This window comes from Eschrichtius robustus, chromosome 11 (assembly GCF_028021215.1).
Source record: "Eschrichtius robustus isolate mEscRob2 chromosome 11, mEscRob2.pri, whole genome shotgun sequence".
Classification (NCBI taxonomy): Eukaryota; Metazoa; Chordata; class Mammalia; order Artiodactyla; family Eschrichtiidae; genus Eschrichtius; species Eschrichtius robustus.
Window position 1 is genome coordinate 56,838,642 of NC_090834.1, and position 17,016 is coordinate 56,855,657.

At 47.2% G+C, this 17,016-nt stretch overlaps 1 protein-coding gene across 1 annotated transcript in view; it reads left to right on the top strand.

The window, feature by feature from the left end:
* TENM4 (teneurin transmembrane protein 4) overlaps positions 1-17,016 on the top strand; it is a 396,776-nt gene that overhangs the window by 337,253 nt on the left and 42,507 nt on the right. Inside the window, exons 20-22 of the mRNA XM_068554555.1 lie at positions 4,908-5,140; positions 9,080-9,234; positions 15,145-16,022. Coding sequence (XP_068410656.1) covers positions 4,908-5,140; positions 9,080-9,234; positions 15,145-16,022 — 1,266 coding nt within the window. The remainder of the gene's footprint in view (positions 1-4,907; positions 5,141-9,079; positions 9,235-15,144; positions 16,023-17,016) is intronic.

Here is a 17,016-nt window from a genome sequence, read left to right on the forward strand (position 1 = left end):
TTGCCTCGGAAAATAGGTTAGACAGACAGTATTAAGTATGACATACTTGTCTTTCCCATCGTGCAGTAACATAAATGTTCTGGAGGTTTTGTAAGGTGACCAGCTGCCATTAATTGGGCATTTTATTTTTTAATAGAACAGGCACTGTGCTCAAAGATTTACATTCTTTATAGAATTTTGTCCTCAAAGTAGCCCTTTGAAATAGATGTGATTATTCCCATTTCTAAGATGAAAAAAACTGAGGCTCAGAGTAATGAAGTAATTTGCCCAAGGTCACCTACCAAGTGGGTGGTGGAGCTGGTATTTGAAAACCATGTCTGTGTGGTTCCAATGCTCAAGCTCTTCCCACTTGTTCTGAGAACCAGTGAATCAAGTTCTGCCAGGGCTGCTACATGACGTGGGCAAAGGACGCTCCTTTGCATAAGCGGATTTTATTCTGAGACAGAGGGAGAATGCTCACTCACAAGCAGGGAATAGATTGCCTTTCGTCCCAAGAGACTTCTGGGCCCACAGCTCCTACTAGGAAATTCCCTGCATTGTCCAGAAAGAGGGCAGAGTGAGGCTTCACTGCAGCTCATTAACTTCAAGATTGCTACCTTATAGCCTCTAAGATTTTATGTGGCTTCCAGAGATACCAGGCTTATGTTTAAGGAAGTAGAAAAGAAGGACCGTACTCTATGCCCAGCCCTCCTCAGGATACTGGGGATCAGAATCGGATCAGACGTGGTCCCTGTCCACAGAACCAGGCGTGGGGTCTCAGGGGGTAGGCCATCTCCCGTCTCATGCATTTATGGCTTGCAGAGTATTCTAAGTAAGGCCCTGCTCCTCCAAGTACAGATAAGCAACATCGTCATCCTCTGAGAACTTGTTAGAAATGCAGGCTCTCAGGCCACACCCAGAACTGATGAACTGAAGTCTTCCTTTTAGCATGATTCGTGGGTACATTAAAGTTTGAAAAGCACTGCTCCTAAAGCCATAGCTTCCAAATCTAGCTGTGCCTCAGAATCACTGGAGTGATGTTAAAGGGACAGATGCCCAGACCCTTCGGATGTGATGGGTGAGGCTTTTTTAAAAAAGCTTTCCAGGTGAACCTGATGTGTAGCCATATTGAGAACCATCACCCTAAGACCCTTAGCGGTGGATGTTTCCTGTCTATAATCCCAGAGAGGCGGATCATCATTCACTCACTAATTCATAAATTCAGCAGGCCTTTCTGGAACACTAACTCTGCACCAGCCCAGTGCTAAGCACCAGGGCCTTGAAGCCAGGCCCTGACCTTGAGGAGTCCAAGATGTCCTTGAGGAGACAGACAACTAAGCAGAAAAGGGTCTTAAGGTGCTAGAAGTACTAAAAGTATAGTCTGCTGAGCGTCTCGTGGGACCACAACAAAAGAAAGAGGGCAAAGCAGGGTCCCAGGAATCCAGGAAAGGTAGGTATTCCAGATGAGGTGATGCTGGAGCTAAATCCCAAGAGATGAGCAGGTGCTCTGGAGAGAAAGGCAGGGGAGCTTTCTAGGCCCTGAGAAGCAGTGTGGGGAAGTAGAACGAACACAGACTTCAATGTCCAGCAGATCCGAGATGGAAATCCACCATGCCACTTAGGTTCTGGCCCTGCTCAAGTCACTTCGCCTCTCTCATCTCATTTCTGAAAGTTTTTTTTAAATAAATAAATAAAAAGCACCTGCCTTCTGTGGTAGTTGTAACGAAAATGAGGTTGTGCGTATAAAATGCTAGCACAGTGTCTGGGACAAATCGGCACCTGGAGGTAGCAGCAGATGCTTCCGTACCAGCAGCGGGCAGCTCTGGTCGTGCTGCTCCTGGGAGAGGTCCAGGCTCCCGGTGCAGGTGGCCTGAGGAAGAAGTGAGCTGAAGATTATCCAAGAGCTCTCTGCCAACTGGAAAGGGCTGTTGAGCTGGATAATTTCATTTGATCCTAATGACAATCCTGTGAGCAAACCAGAGCAGAGATGCCATCATTCGACCCTGAGGGACCCACTGCTTGGACAATTTAGGTGACTCGCCCAAGGGAGAACCCACATCCTCTCAGTTCAAAGCTAGTGCTTTCTCCCCTGCACTTAACTGACCCCCCAACCGCAAGTTTGTCCTTGAGCACAAAAGAGGGGGCCACGGGACAATCCTGACAATGCCACCCTCTTCTGGAATTCACGGACCTGAGAAACGTCACCTAAGTGGCACTTCTCCAGGGCAGTGCAGAAAGACATGAGCTGAAACCTCGGGGGGCTAATCTAAGTGGACAGGGCCCCCCACCATACTCCCTCAAGGACCTATTTTCTGCCAAGGTGGATAGCAACCATTTATCATGAGTGATACGCGAAGAGATGAAGTAATCACCCCCTCCTCCAGCTGTCGTCAGGAAGCAGAAAGATCAAGGCTGCCCCAGCATTGCAGAGTAGGATCTAAGGTCACTGCATTTTATTTAGCCAGAATCAGTGTCATCTGGGAAGATTAAATCTGTGTTGCATTATAGGGCTAGTCACAGGGGACATTTCAAGATAAACAGGACCTCTCTCCTGTTACCACCACCCCCAAAGGAGAAGTTAAAAAAAAAAAAAGCTAAGTAATTTGATTGAAAATACTGTTTAAATAAACTAAAAATGGAGAGTCCGTCCACTTAATGGCTGCTGTGGGCTAGAAGGCACCAAGCTGAACATTGGAAATACAGAAAAGAATAAAACCCCGTCTCTTCCCACCAAGTATTGACAGGATTTGGGAGACAGACACATAAATAAATAGCCACAGCATTATGTTAAGTGTCCTGTAACCCAGATATGAACAGATATGAATCTCAGGGAAGGTTTCCCAGCAAAGGTACCATTTGAGCTGACACCTGAAGAATGAGTAGCAGTTCAGCAGGCTAAGAAAGGGAGGGCACGGGGTATTCCCCAGAGCAGGAAGAACAGGGACAAAGAGGCGTGATGGCGCATTTGAGGGACAAGTTGTCAGAATGTCTGAGGACAGAGTGTCTGTGAGGAAATGGCAGGAAAGAGCCTGGGAGGGTAGAGCAGCAGCCCAGCATGACGGGCCTTGTGTGCTGCCAGGCTGGGGGGTCTGAATTAGCCTGTAAGACATGGAGGGTCCTGGAAGGGAAAGCATTGAGGTGACATGTTGGGTTTGGGGTTAGATCAGGGAGGAATGGCTAGGGGAGGACCCGGGCTGCAGGCAGAGACCTGCCCTTTGTTGAGGAGGTCATGAGACAGTAGGGTCAGGACTAGAGAGGCAGGACAGCTGGAGAAGATCGTGTCGTCTTAGTCGTATTCAGGGAGAGAAAGCAGGAAGGAAAGCCTTGAGTCTGGAGGCCTGGCCAGTCCCCAAGACACCGCCCAAAGCAAGGGGTGGGTGTGATGAGGAGCAATCAGACTAAGACCTTCAGAGAACCTGACCCTGAAGATTGCAGTGCCTCAGTCTCCATATGTAATTCAAAACACACTAATCTGTAAAATAAAATGTTGTTTTTCAAAAGGACCCAAAACTTGCATGCCTGATGAGATGCAAAATAGCTTCTTTCTAGTCTCTTCTGATCCTCTTACTTGTACCTTGCAGGGGTACAAGAGTGGCCCAACTTTGCTGGTGCTCTAGACACTGCTCAATCTGTGCCCTGAATCCCCTAGCACGGTGTGTGTCCCACTGTCCGGTGAAAGTGGCCAGTTCCAGGCCAGAGGGAGATTCCTTATTCCTTTGAATCAGAAGATTTTCCAGAGACTTGGAACCCCAGAGACTACCAATATTTAGATGCAGTCTGAAGCCCTGGCAATGATCAGGCCACATGCAGGAACCGATCGTTAGCTTCCCAGGAGTTATGAGTCTGACTCCAGTACAGCCTAGACTTGGAAGAAACTGTAAATCATACTTTGTGATAGGAAAATTCAGCCTTCATAAGAGATACCTACTCTGTAGTCCTCTCCAAATGCAAAAACAGACATAATGACTAAAAATTAAAATAACAATTATGATTATTAAGTACTATGTGCTATGCACTCTGCCGAGTATTTTTCATATATGGTTTTATATGATGTTCCCAATACACCAGCAAGGGAGCTGTTCCCATCCCCATTTTGCAGATGAAGAAAACTTGAGGCTCAGGAGGCCAGGTAACTTGCCCAGGTTTCAGAACCAGGAAATAACAAAGCTAGACGTGGGACCCAGACTGAGCTGACCCCAGAGCCCACACAGTTTTCCTGCCCAGTGCCGAGAGGCAGTGCCTTGTCTCCATAAGCCCTCTGTACAGTCGTGGCCTAGCTTCGCTTTCTTCTGTTAGCACAGCCTTGTCTTTGTGGCTGTTTTCCAGAAACAGAGCTATCCCCAGCACTGCTCCTCTCTTCCGTTTCTTCTTCCTTGGCTGTTGTTGCAAAGTACAAACTAATCCTGCAGTTCATTTATGTCTGCCTGCAGGAGGGAGCCTGCTGGGCTCCTGATAAGTATAACATGAGCGTCAACAGAAGATGGTTTTGACACTGGATGGTGTCCAGTCTGGCCGAGGCCTTAGCCGTCAGTCCCGAGATGGGGGTGGGGCTGCTGTGGGGGAAGCGTTTGTGTGTCATTTTGTTCTGAAGTGTTTTTTAAAGTCAGAGTCTTTCGTGTTTCTGGTCTGGATTTACAGGCCACCTCTGGTAAGCCTCACGGATAATCTTCTTAAGAAAACACATATTGAGCACCTGATATGGGCATGGCACTGGGCATCACGGTCTTTGGCAAGAGGCGTTTGCATTCATAGCTGGGTGGGAGGGATAGTTAGGCCAACCAGAGAGGTCAGAAGAATTGGGCAACCATCACCCCAAATAGAGACATTGTCCCCGTAAGACTTTTTTACTTGGACTCAAGTTGTGCATCTCCGGCTGCCTGTTAGGAAAGAAGAAAGTGCTTACCGACTGCCGTGTCCTTGTTTTGCAGTCACACTCCGGCGCACAAATACTACCTGACCGCAGACCCCACGAGCGGGGCTGTCTTCCTTTCGGACACCAACAGCCGGCGGGTCTTCAAGATCAAGTCCACCGTGGTGGTGAAGGACCTCATCAAGAACTCCGAGGTGGTGGCGGGGACAGGTGACCAGTGCCTCCCCTTTGATGACACTCGCTGTGGGGATGGTGGAAAAGCCACGGAAGCCACACTGACCAATCCCAGGGGTAAGGCCTTGCTTTTAAACACTCTCAGTAACATTTATTGGGGTATTTTCCATTTCCAAAAGACATATCTGTTTATCATTACAAAAAATGTTGGAAAACGCTAAGAACTCTACGGAGGAAAGTTTAAATTGTCATAATTCCACCTGCCAGAAATATTCCCAGTTAACATTTCCTGTCTTTCCCCCTAGTCTTTTTTCTTAAGTGTTCTTGTGCATGTAATGCTCACCAGAAACAAACAAAATGAAATCACATTAAACAACCTGTTTTAGCAACCTACTTTTTTTCCTAAGTGATATATCGCAAATGTTTCTCCATGTCATTAAAGAGTCTTTGGTGTACTTGCTTTTAATAGCTATATATTATCCCAGCAAATGGATGTCCCATTATTTATTTATCAATACCCTCCTGCTGGATATTTATGCTACCTTTCATGTTATTGTTTGATAAAAACATGGAAGTGTATCATCTTTGCACATGTTCATGTGCTATAGGATGGGTTAACTCTAAGCTTCAATTCTGAGTGCTTCAAAAAGTTGGACCTCTTCATACCCGCAATCACTTTCCATTCACTCATTCAGCAAGTATTTACTGAGCATGCAGTGCAATGTACTTGCATAAATAAGTTTACTGTAGCAGAAAAATAAGACTTGAATGTGAATCTCTCAGATGGGGGAGGGGGAGAAGTGCTCCCTGAGATGCAAGGAGAAAGAACTGTGCATGGGAGTCCAGAGCCAAGGGAGGTCCCTGTGTCCAAGAGACTGGGAAAGCTTTTTGGAGGAGATGCCATCATTGTCAACAGACACCCATCAGTGTATGTTTACCATGTTGCAGGTCCTAAAGCCAATGACCTATAGTGTCTAAGCCACATGGCCCTTAACAATAAAATAGGAGTAATAGTATCTTCTGTGTCCACCTCCTAGGATTGTTCTGAGGGTCAAAATTAATATATTTCGTACGATGTCCTATAAAAATGTCATGAGTGATAGTTTTTTTTAAATAGTGCCAGATTTCAGGGCGTGGTTTTGAATGAAAGCTGTAGGTTTTCAAATGAAAGCTGACTTACTCCTCCAAAAAGCCACAGTGCACTTCATACTCAGGAGTCCTATATCTAAATTCAGACATTGCCACCTAATAGCTGTGTGACTTTGGGTGAGTTGCTTAACTTCTCTGAGCCCCATTTACCTCCTCTATGAAATAGAAATATACTATACAGTTGTAGTACAGATTAACTATTACCAGGAATGTAAATGCTTGCTTAGGACAGTAGTACCAGGCACGTGATAAACATCCCATAAATGGTAGTTCGTATTGTAATTGTTATATTGTATGTGCAGCATACCATGTATCATTATTTAATAGCGTATGTCTCTACCACATACGTGAAGTGGTCAGCTGGTAACTCCATGGGGTAAATATTGTGACATCTGTGGTTAATCTCCTTCCTAATCGTGATTTCCTAATACTGAAAGAGTAGCCTGGAGTGGAAAGAACACTGGGCTTGCACTTAGGGACCCTGCATGACAATTCTGCTCTGCCACTCCCGGCTCTTGTGTCCTCCTTCTCTGGGCCTCAGGTTTCCCGTTAGTAAATGTGAGGATTGGGCAAATGGTCCCCGAGAGCCCTTTTGGTCGCAACCTTCTGTTCTCTTAAAATTAAAACAGTTTTTTCTGAGAATTTTTATTTTCTCAAAATCTTTTCTCAGTTGCCCTACACATGTGTGTTCTCCACCCTCCCCTCACAAACACATACACACGCACACATGCACAGATGCAGTGACAATGAAGTCGCCCCAAATCCTGTAATTAACCCAGATAGAAATGACAAGGGTGCCATGATGTGCAGGCACTGTGCAGCAGGGAGGAGAAAAGATGTCCATCTATATAGCACAACAAAAGGAGAAAAAATGAAGTAATTAATCAGGGGACAGATCGCTTCTATTAGCCTGTGCAGCCAACTTTGTAAACAAGAAACCCAATTGTTCCTGGAGCACTCATCAGTCCTAGCAGATGGAAGAGAAAGACTGAGCATAGCCAGGCAGGCAAGAAAGCTCCTGTCACGGTGCTTAAAGAATATAATTAATTTACATTCTAGGCAGGGACAGAATAAAGCCTTCCCCCGCTTTGAGGCTGCCGGGTCCTCCGTGTGAAATCACTCTCCAGCCCTGAACAGTCTGGGGAGGGGGCAGGAAGAACCACAGCTCCCGTGGGTGTTCACACTCAGAGGCCCTTGGGTGTCTTAACTCCGCCCTCCTGACCGGTCATAGACACGTGGGCCCTGAGAGCAAGCACAAAGTGGGTTTCATGTTCTCATAATTATAAGTCCTTAACAATTATTGAGGGCTAACTATTACAGGTCAGACATTATTGTCCACATTTTATCCATGAAGAAACTGAGGCTTGGAAGTAAAGTGATTCCCCTGAGGTTATACAACTGGAAAGCTTTATACTTCAAGTGTCTCCACCTCTGTGAAGCTTTTTCTGATCCTTCTCTCAGTTCCTGCCCCAGAGAAAACTGAACAGAATGAAACTGACCAGAATCGCCTTTATTTTTCCGTGAACCTTCCCGGCTTCTGTCACTCCCTAGGTCCATTCTCATTCCCAGGCCTCCCCATCTAGACCATGCTCTCCTCAGGGGCACATCCTGTCTGCCTCTCAGCCCCAGGACCCCTGAGCAGTTCACATTTTGAGGGGGCATGTCTACCTCTCGTGATTCTCGACTTGGGGTATCAATATCACCCATGAGTGTTTTTAAAACACAACTTGGTCCCAGTCCCAGCCACCCTATGAACTAGTATTTCCAGGAGTGAGACCAAGCAGGTATATATCAAAAAAAAAAAAATCTTCAGGTGATTCTGATACATATCACCGGTTAAGAAGTACTGATTTACTAGAGTGGTCCTCAAACTTTGATTTGTATCATTATTACCCAAGGTGCTTGTCAAAAATACAGATAGATGCTCAGGCTCCGCTTGAGATTTTCTGAACCAGGTACCTGGGGGGTGCATTTTAGCAAGCTCCCAGGTGATTGTCACACACATCCAAAAGTGAGCAATATAGATCTAGAACAATCCCTTCATTTCACAGCTGGGAAAACAAATGCAGGGACATCCAGTGACTTGCCTGAGGTCACACAGCTGGCCGGGGAGAGTCAACAGGTGGGACGGTCTAGCAAATGGAGGAAGTGATGTTGAATAGTAATTATGACTTCTCCTTTCAGTGTGCCTTTTTTTAGAAATTAAATTCACCAATTTTCCCTACACAAATCCAAAGGATTCTTTTTTTAGGCTCTATAATTCTGAAATAACCAATGAAAGTAAAATAGTAATAGGAAACTCCCTGGAGGTCCAGTGGAAAGGACTCCACACTTCCACTGCAGTGGGCCCGGGTTCCATCCCTGGTCAGGCAACTGAGATCCTGCAAGCCGCGTGGCACAGCCAAAAAAATAAAATAAAATAAAAATAAAATAGTAATAGACTAGAAAAATGTGAAGGATGATTACCTTGGAAGAAAAGAAAAATTGTTGCCAAAAAGGGATTTGATTATTATAATTACAGGTCTTCAGAAGTAGGTTAATTTAAATAATCCACAGTTTTGACATTGAAAAAGTTCCTCCTTGCCACTACCTCTAGCACTTAACAAACTCCCAGCAGTTATGAGTCCAAGTTGTAGTACATGGCTAAGATGATAGGTAAAAATCTCCAGAGGCAGCAAGGTGGAAGGACCAGAGGTCTGGAGAATCTGAAGACCTGGGTTCTAATCTCTGCTTTGTACAAGCCTCTGGGCAGCTGTCTTCTCGTCTTTAGAAAGGGCATGAATGTTGTGGGAAGAAGCTAATGAAATCATAAAGGGGAGGTGCTCTGTCCACCCGCATGTTTCCATGAGCATGTGGGTTGTTACCACCTCGAAGGCTGAATTCCCTGTTTTGGCTTCTCTACCCCAGGCATCACGGTGGACAAGTCTGGGCTGATCTACTTCGTGGACGGCACCATGATCAGACGCATTGATCAGAATGGGGTCATCTCCACTCTGCTGGGCTCCAACGATCTTACCTCAGCCCGGCCCCTGAGCTGTGATTCTGTCATGGATATTTCTCAGGTAAAAGGAGAAAGCTTCGTCTGCTAGAGCCCTGGGTCTGCACACTCATCCTCTCGCCGGCCCCCAGCCAGCCCGCTGGCCGTTCACCTTTATATTGCACAAGGCTGTAAGCACACTCTTGGTGAAGAGCACTAAGGACACACAGATGGTTAGGGCACGGCACGGTGCTCTGGAAGTTCACCATCAGAGGTGACAAGTGGGTGACAGAAGGAGGCTCGGGGGACAGTGAAGAAATTTGCCCCAGGAAGCCTCGAAGGCAGCAGAGCCTCACACAGTGTGAATTTAAATCCATAACCTTCTGAATTCCCACTTTGGAAGCACTTACAGATGCTTGAACATTGTCTGTTCTCTTTCTAGACTGTAAGCTACATGAGGACAGGAATTCTGTCCATCTTTTCCTCTACTGTAACCAGGGTACCTGGTATGCACAGGAGCACAGCCAATATTTGTTGGTTGATTAGTTGGTTGATTGACTGATTGAATCCCAACTTTGCCATTCACTAGCTGTGTAACTTTAGACACGTTGCTGAGGTCCTTTGAGCCTCACTTTTCATATCTGTAAAATGGAAGTAATTGGCATTGGCCTGGCAGGATTGCCTTAAGAATATGCAAAACGGTGTACGCGGGGCTCCTAGCACTGCTTGGCACTCTGGAGGTGACCGATAAACAGAAATTCTAGTCCTACTTTCACAAAGGAGGTGACATTTGTGCCAGGTTTTGAAGGTTGAATAGGAGTTTGTTGGAAGAAAGGAGACATTTCACACAAGGAAACAGCATGTGCAAAGGTACAAAGATGTTAATGGGCCTGGAACGTTCAAGGAACAGTGGAAAATTGGACACTGAGCATAGGGTTCTTGGAAGGAAGTACCAGGAGTTGAAACTGGAAGCATGCTTTGGGGCCATTTAGGGAAGGACTTTCCTTACCATACCAGAGTTTGGACCTTAGCAGGTGGGTGCTAGGATCCCAGTGTAGACCCAAGAAAGACATAAGGTTCTGGCTGTTCAGCATGTCCCTGGTTTGTCCTGCAGTGACTTGACAAGGGATGTGTCCTTTATTGCTAGATCCTTTAGCAGAACCTGGCTGGTGCCGAATCAGTGAACGTCCACGTTGCCAACATTAGCAAAACCAAGGAAATAAGGAGGCTCGAATCACATTAGATTTTGAGTTGGTGTCAGCAGTGGGCACGCTTAGCTTTTTTTTTTTAAATTATCGTTCTATGATAGTTTTTTTTTTTTTTTTAATTCACGTTCTTTTATTTATTTATTTATTTATTTATGACTGTGCTGAGTCTTCGTTTCTGTGCGAGGGCTTTCTCCAGTTGCGGCAAGCGGGGACCACTCTTCATCGCGGTGCGCGGGCCTCTCACCATCGCGGCCTCTCTTGTTTCGGAGCACAGGCTCCAGATGCGCAGGCTCAGTAATTGTGGCTCACGGGCCCAGTTGCTCCGTGGCATGTGGGATCCTCCCAGACCAGGGCTCGAACCCGTGTCCCCTGCATTGGCAGGCAGATTCTCAACCACTGCGCCACCAGGGAAGCCCCACGCTTAGCTTTTTAAACCCCCTCACTTCTATAGGGGAGCCTGCACACAGGCCCTTTGCTGCTGACCACAGACCTGCTCCCGCTCAGCGGGCGGCGGCTGGGAGGCCTCTCTGGTCATGCCTGCCCCCACTACCGATGTGTGTCGCAGAGTCCCTTCCCCAGAACTCAGGGCTGCTGCCGGTGGCCCAGCAGCCCTGTCCCTTCCCTGTCAGATGCTGGTGTGCACCAGCACCCTCTGCACCAGCTGATAGAATCGTTATGCTCCAGTGTGGAATCTCTTCTCTGCCACCTGTCTTTCCAGTACGGCAGGCTTCCCCTTGCTGGCTTGAGAGTTTCCCTCTCCAGTCTGTAAGCAAGCATGATTTACCCATCAGGAAGCTGCCACGGCCTGAGGATGTGCGTCCAAGTATTTTCAGTTCTCAGAATGGGCCCTCCACCAGCCAGCAGAGGGTGCTGAAAATTTTCAATCTACACATTGGAAAATTGTTTAACTTTAGCCAGAGGTACTGCCAAGCAGCCCGATCAAAGGCTTGGAAGACAACGGGCATAGAGTGGAGGGGGGAAAAAAACCCACCCTTAAATTCAGAAACCCTGGACTGAAATCTCTATGGCCCTGGTCCTCAACACCCTCCTCTGAATCTAAGCATGGGATTCTTTTCACCAAACTCTCCAACACCGGCATAAACTCTTATATACATGTACGGGAAGGGGGCCTGGCTTTCATTCTCAGAGCTTCCTCTGTCACAAACACGCAGCTACTTTACTGTGCCCCGTGGAGCAGGGAGGTAAGGCAGAGAGATAAGAGCACAGCTCATGCAAGAGTGCAAAGGGGAAAACCAAGGAACTCTCTGGGAGGAGACAAAGACCAGGCCGGAGGAGAAACTAGAGGGAGGCAGAGAGTAGAGAAGGAACAGAAGATGCCGCAACCTGTTCAAAACGGGGGATTAGTGCTCAACTCTGCAGCCTGTGGCCACCAGAGACACAGAGTGTAACTCTGTCCTTAGAGTCCAAAATGACTTCCTGAGAATTTAGTATGTGCCAGGCACTGTTAGAAATGGGGATACAGAAAGGTTACGACTTCACTTTTCTTGTTTAGCTGTCACCATAATCTGTCAAGGTAGGTATTACGTACCCCACTTTATAGATGAGGAAACTGAAGCTTGGCGAAAGAAAATGTGGTTATAAATGCAGAGCCCTGTGCTAGGTTCCCTCAGGGATATGGAAATGAAATTTTTTTATGATATCATGCAAAACACTTTGAACTTCTTTCCCCATATGTAGAAGGTGGTAATAAATATTTCATAAGAGCCTAGCACAGTGTCTGGCAGCTAATAATAGGCTGTAGATATTCATTCTCTTTATAATTTACCAAGAATTTCCTTGTGAGTTGTCTCGTTTGATCCTCACAACTACTCTTATGTAATATTTATTACCACCTTCTACAAATGGGGAAAGAAGTTCAAAGTGTTCATGTAACTTGAGGAAGATCACACCTGTGGACATTGGCAGACTGAGCTAGGAAGTGCGCTGTCCTGACCCCAAACCCCTCGCTCTCTCTATGCCATTCACCAGTCAGTCATTCGTTCATCCATCTGACAATCCATTTTTGCAAATAACTCTGCAACAAGGCAGTCAGCTCAGAGGGCTTTAATAAAGGCACAGCATGATCTGGAGGATGGGGCAAGGGCGCTCCATTCCATCTCAGGACGATAGAAAGTGGGAGCTGGAGGGACCTCAGAAATTGCAAACTCCCGTCCCTCCATTCTGGTGACGGGAAATGAAGCCCCCACAGGATCATCGCTAACAGGGAGGTAAAATCAAAGAATCATAGGTACTTGGTCCAGAGTCATCATGCAGGCACTGTGACTCCAAGGGCACTGCTCCTTCTTTCCCAGGTGCCTGTGTGCACATGGGTGTGCAGGAAAGGCTTGCTCTTCCCTCCTCCCCTCCTTCCTTTCCCTCTCCCTCCCCTGGCACCTCCTCTCCCTGCTCCCCACCCACCCATCAGGGCGCCGTCGTCTTTTGACCATAATGACAGGCAGAGAGGTCTCAGCAAGTATGTCCCCAAGGTGCCACAGGACCAGAGGGCATAAAAGATTTAGCAGCCAGTGTTGACAAGAAATGGGCTTTAGGAAACTGAAAATTCCCCTGTCACTTTCAGGTGAACTGCGTTCTTGATGCAGCCGAAGGCATTGGAGATGCTGTGCTCCAGAGACCGCTGGGAAGGGCGAGGGAGGCAGCCCGGCTGCGGGGCGGGGCTCTGGGCTTCGGGACAGGCAGCTGGTGCCTCGGGGGGCCCCTGCCGCTGGGGAGCAGAGGGACCCAGGTTGGGGTGAGGGAGCAAGCAGACTCTTGGAGCAACAGCCGTGGGCCAGGGCCTACGCCATCCTGAGAATGGCGCTGAGCTGAAGGGGCAGGTAGATGAAGGTGGCCACATCTCAAATGCATATTATCTCCTGGGGCTTCTTTTTACATTAGTAAACTACCACATGCACATTGCAGAAAATACAAAACATTTAAAATGACATAGAAGAAAGTTAAAATCACCTCTCATCCAGATAACGGTTAACATTTTGGTGTATAGCCCTCAAGCTTTTAATCTCCCTTCTACCCATAATCTATCTAATTTATTGTATTTTTTTCCCCAGTTGGGATCACACTGTGCTTACAGGTCTGCAGACTGTTCTTTCCACTTAATACATAGCAAACATCTTCCCATGTCATTAAATATTCATCTATAACATCACTTTTGTACTGCTACACAGAGTATTCTATCTTATGGATGAACTAAGTGTACTATAGTTTATTTGGCCAATTCTCTGTCATTGGGCATCTGGGTTGGTTCCAGTTTTTTACTGTTATTAAAAATGGCTGTGATGAGCACCTCTGTAGACAGGGGTGTACAAGAGTGAATTTCTGGAAGAGAAATTGCTTATCCAAAGGTATATACTTGTTTCATTAAGCCCCAAATTGGACTGAGCGTCAAGGACTAGAAGGGGGCTCAGGCACCTAAGGCGACGAGTCCCCAGGGCTGGGGTAGAAACATCAGCTGGAGGGAGCAGCTGGCAGCCCGTGTGCACTACGGCTGGATCTCGTGGGGAACACAATTGGCAAAGGGCTTCCCTTAGTGCCAGCACCTCCCAGGGTGAAGCACCCAACGTCCCAGCCTCCACGGCCACCGAGGCAAGAAACAAAGCATCCTCGCCTCAGACCTGCCGGCTGCAATCCCGGGCCTGCCCACCTGTGATCCCTGCCAGCTTCCTGACCCGGCTCAGAGGAGGCTCAGACATGGGGCCCAGGACCTCTGAACCCCTCACTCCCGTAGCCGACGTTGTTAATCTCTCCCAGGTGGACCTGTTCTCTGAGGTTCTAGAAACCATTATCGAGAGCAAGGTTTCACCAACTTCAGTGTGTACAGGAGCCCCCCAGGGATTTTGTTGAAATGCAGATTCGGATTCAGTAGGTTTCAGGGGAGGCCTGCCGTTCTGCTTCTCTGACCAGCTCTCAGGTGATGCCACCACTGCCAGTCCAATGATCACCCTTGAAGGAGAAAGATCCAGTTACGATTTCCAACCCCACATTAGAATCAGCCAGGAAGCTTTCATGCCTCTGCCCGAGCCCCACACCCAGGGATCTGGTTTAATTGATCAGAGGTGGAATCTGAGCACCAATACTTTCTTAAATCACCATAGCTAATCTGAATGTGTGGCCAGGTTTGAGAATCATAGGTCTGGAACTATGTCAGACAAGAGCCAGTGTTACTTTCTCTTTACATCCCCAGCACCTAGCCATGTATTAATCCATGAACTCAAAGAATTGAGAAATCATCCTTCATGCATTTAGCAACAATTCATGAAGCGTCTTTCTTACTCTGAACAGCTCCTGCTTCAGCCTCCAGACTCCATCTGCCTTCCCCTCCCACCTCTGCAACATTAGCTGCCATTTTTTGAGCACTTATAGAGGGTCAGACTCTCTGCACTGTTGTCATTCCTGTTTTACAGATGTGAATATTGAGACTCAGTGAGGTAAAGTAACTTGCCCAAGGTCACAAGTAGGGGGACTAGGATCTGAACCCAGGCCTGTCTGACTCCAAAGTCTCTCCTCTCGCCTGCTTTTTTTGTTTATTTGTTATCCCCTTCTTCGTGTTTTTGTCAGTCCAACATAGACCATCAGATGTCTCAGTGAGGGCTCTTGCATGCTTTCCGTCTGATCAGGGGCTGATATCCATGGTTGATGACAGGCTGCTGTGAGGATCAGGCAAGACTGCCATGTGCTGGCACTTGGGACACTGTTATGGGCTCTAAGGGGTGTGGGATGATCAGTGGTGGGCACCTCGCCAGGCATTTGAGTGTCTATCTCTCCATTGTCAGGTTCGCCTGGAGTGGCCTACAGACTTAGCCACCAACCCGATGGACAACTCCCTCTATGTCCTGGACAACAACGTAGTCCTGCAGATCTCTGAAAACCACCAGGTTCGCATTGTCGCCGGGAGGCCCATGCACTGCCAGGTGCCCGGCATCGACCACTTCCTGCTGAGCAAGGTGGCCATCCACGCAACCCTGGAGTCGGCCACTGCCTTGGCTGTCTCTCACAACGGGGTCCTGTATATCGCTGAGACCGACGAGAAGAAGATCAACCGCATCAGGCAGGTCACCACTAGCGGAGAGATCTCACTGGTTGCCGGGGCCCCCAGTGGCTGCGACTGTAAAAATGATGCCAACTGTGATTGTTTCTCTGGAGACGATGGCTATGCCAAGGATGCAAAGCTGAACGCCCCATCTTCCTTGGCTGTGTGTGCTGACGGGGAGCTCTATGTGGCTGACCTTGGGAATATCCGAATCCGGTTTATCAGGAAGAACAAGCCTTTCCTCAACACCCAGAACATGTATGAGCTGTCCTCCCCAATCGACCAGGAGCTCTACCTGTTTGATACCAGTGGCAAGCATCTGTACACCCAAAGCCTACCCACAGGAGATTACCTGTACAACTTCACCTACACTGGGGATGGCGACATCACGCTCATCACAGACAACAACGGCAACATGGTGAACGTCCGCAGAGACTCTACAGGGATGCCCCTCTGGCTGGTGGTCCCAGATGGCCAGGTGTACTGGGTGACCATGGGCACCAACAGTGCACTCAAGAGCGTGACCACACAAGGACACGAGTTGGCCATGATGACGTACCACAGCAACTCTGGCCTTCTGGCAACCAAAAGCAATGAAAATGGATGGACGACATTTTACGAGTAAGTACCAAGACCAGGCTGTTTGATGGTTTTGTTTCATGGATGCATTGTAGGATTAGAGGTGAACTGATGAAGTGTTAATTTGTGGATGTTTTTTATTTTAATTCACTTGGGATGCAAACCATGACCTATTATATGTTCTGCATGTTAATAACCCAGATGATTACTCCTAGGAAGGAACATGGTGTAGTGGAAAAGGCATGAGCTTTTTGGAGTCAGAGGAGTTGGGCTTGAATCCAGCTCCACGATGATCTTAATCTCTCTAGGCCTCAGTTTCCACCTCTGTAAAATGGAAACAGTGGATACCTGCCCAACATACTACAGGGAGGTGATGTAGAGGAAAAGTATCAATACTTGGTTAAGTGTTAGCATCTTCATATGACCACTGTCCAGAAATGTGGCAATGGGAGAAAGAACAGTTCCATGTGGAAGAATTGTCCACATAATCAAAGCCCACATCTTTAAGTTTCAAAAAATTTTCTTTCACTTTTACCATTTTGGATGGAGTTTATGAAGTGCATTACATGCCTCCCTTCTCAAACACATTATACAGACATAATGAAATCTATCTTTTATGAGTCAGGGTCATTAATAAGAAACAACAATGCATTTGATGCTGCCATTTGAAGATAGTTTCCAGGAAGTGAAGAAATGAAGCTATAGAACCCTTCATCCCTGCCCCAAGTGATTCTAAACTGTTCTTTCATTAGTTCCTGTGCCTCATCCATAGTTTTACCACCTCCTCCCTCAGTGTGGCGCTATCGTGTCATTGTTGGTTTCAGTCGTGGGGCCGACTTCAGTAGCTCACTTCCCTTCTCTTCTTCCAGGGTAGGGCTTCTTAACTGGTGTAGTCAGAGGACCAGACATTCAGCTTATTATAATCCTTGACAAAATTAAATATATATATCCAAGGTGTTCCTCTGTGAGGTATTTTAATGAACGGACTCTGTAACATCTATTCTACTTAGATTTTTTTTGGCATCTTTTTGAGGTC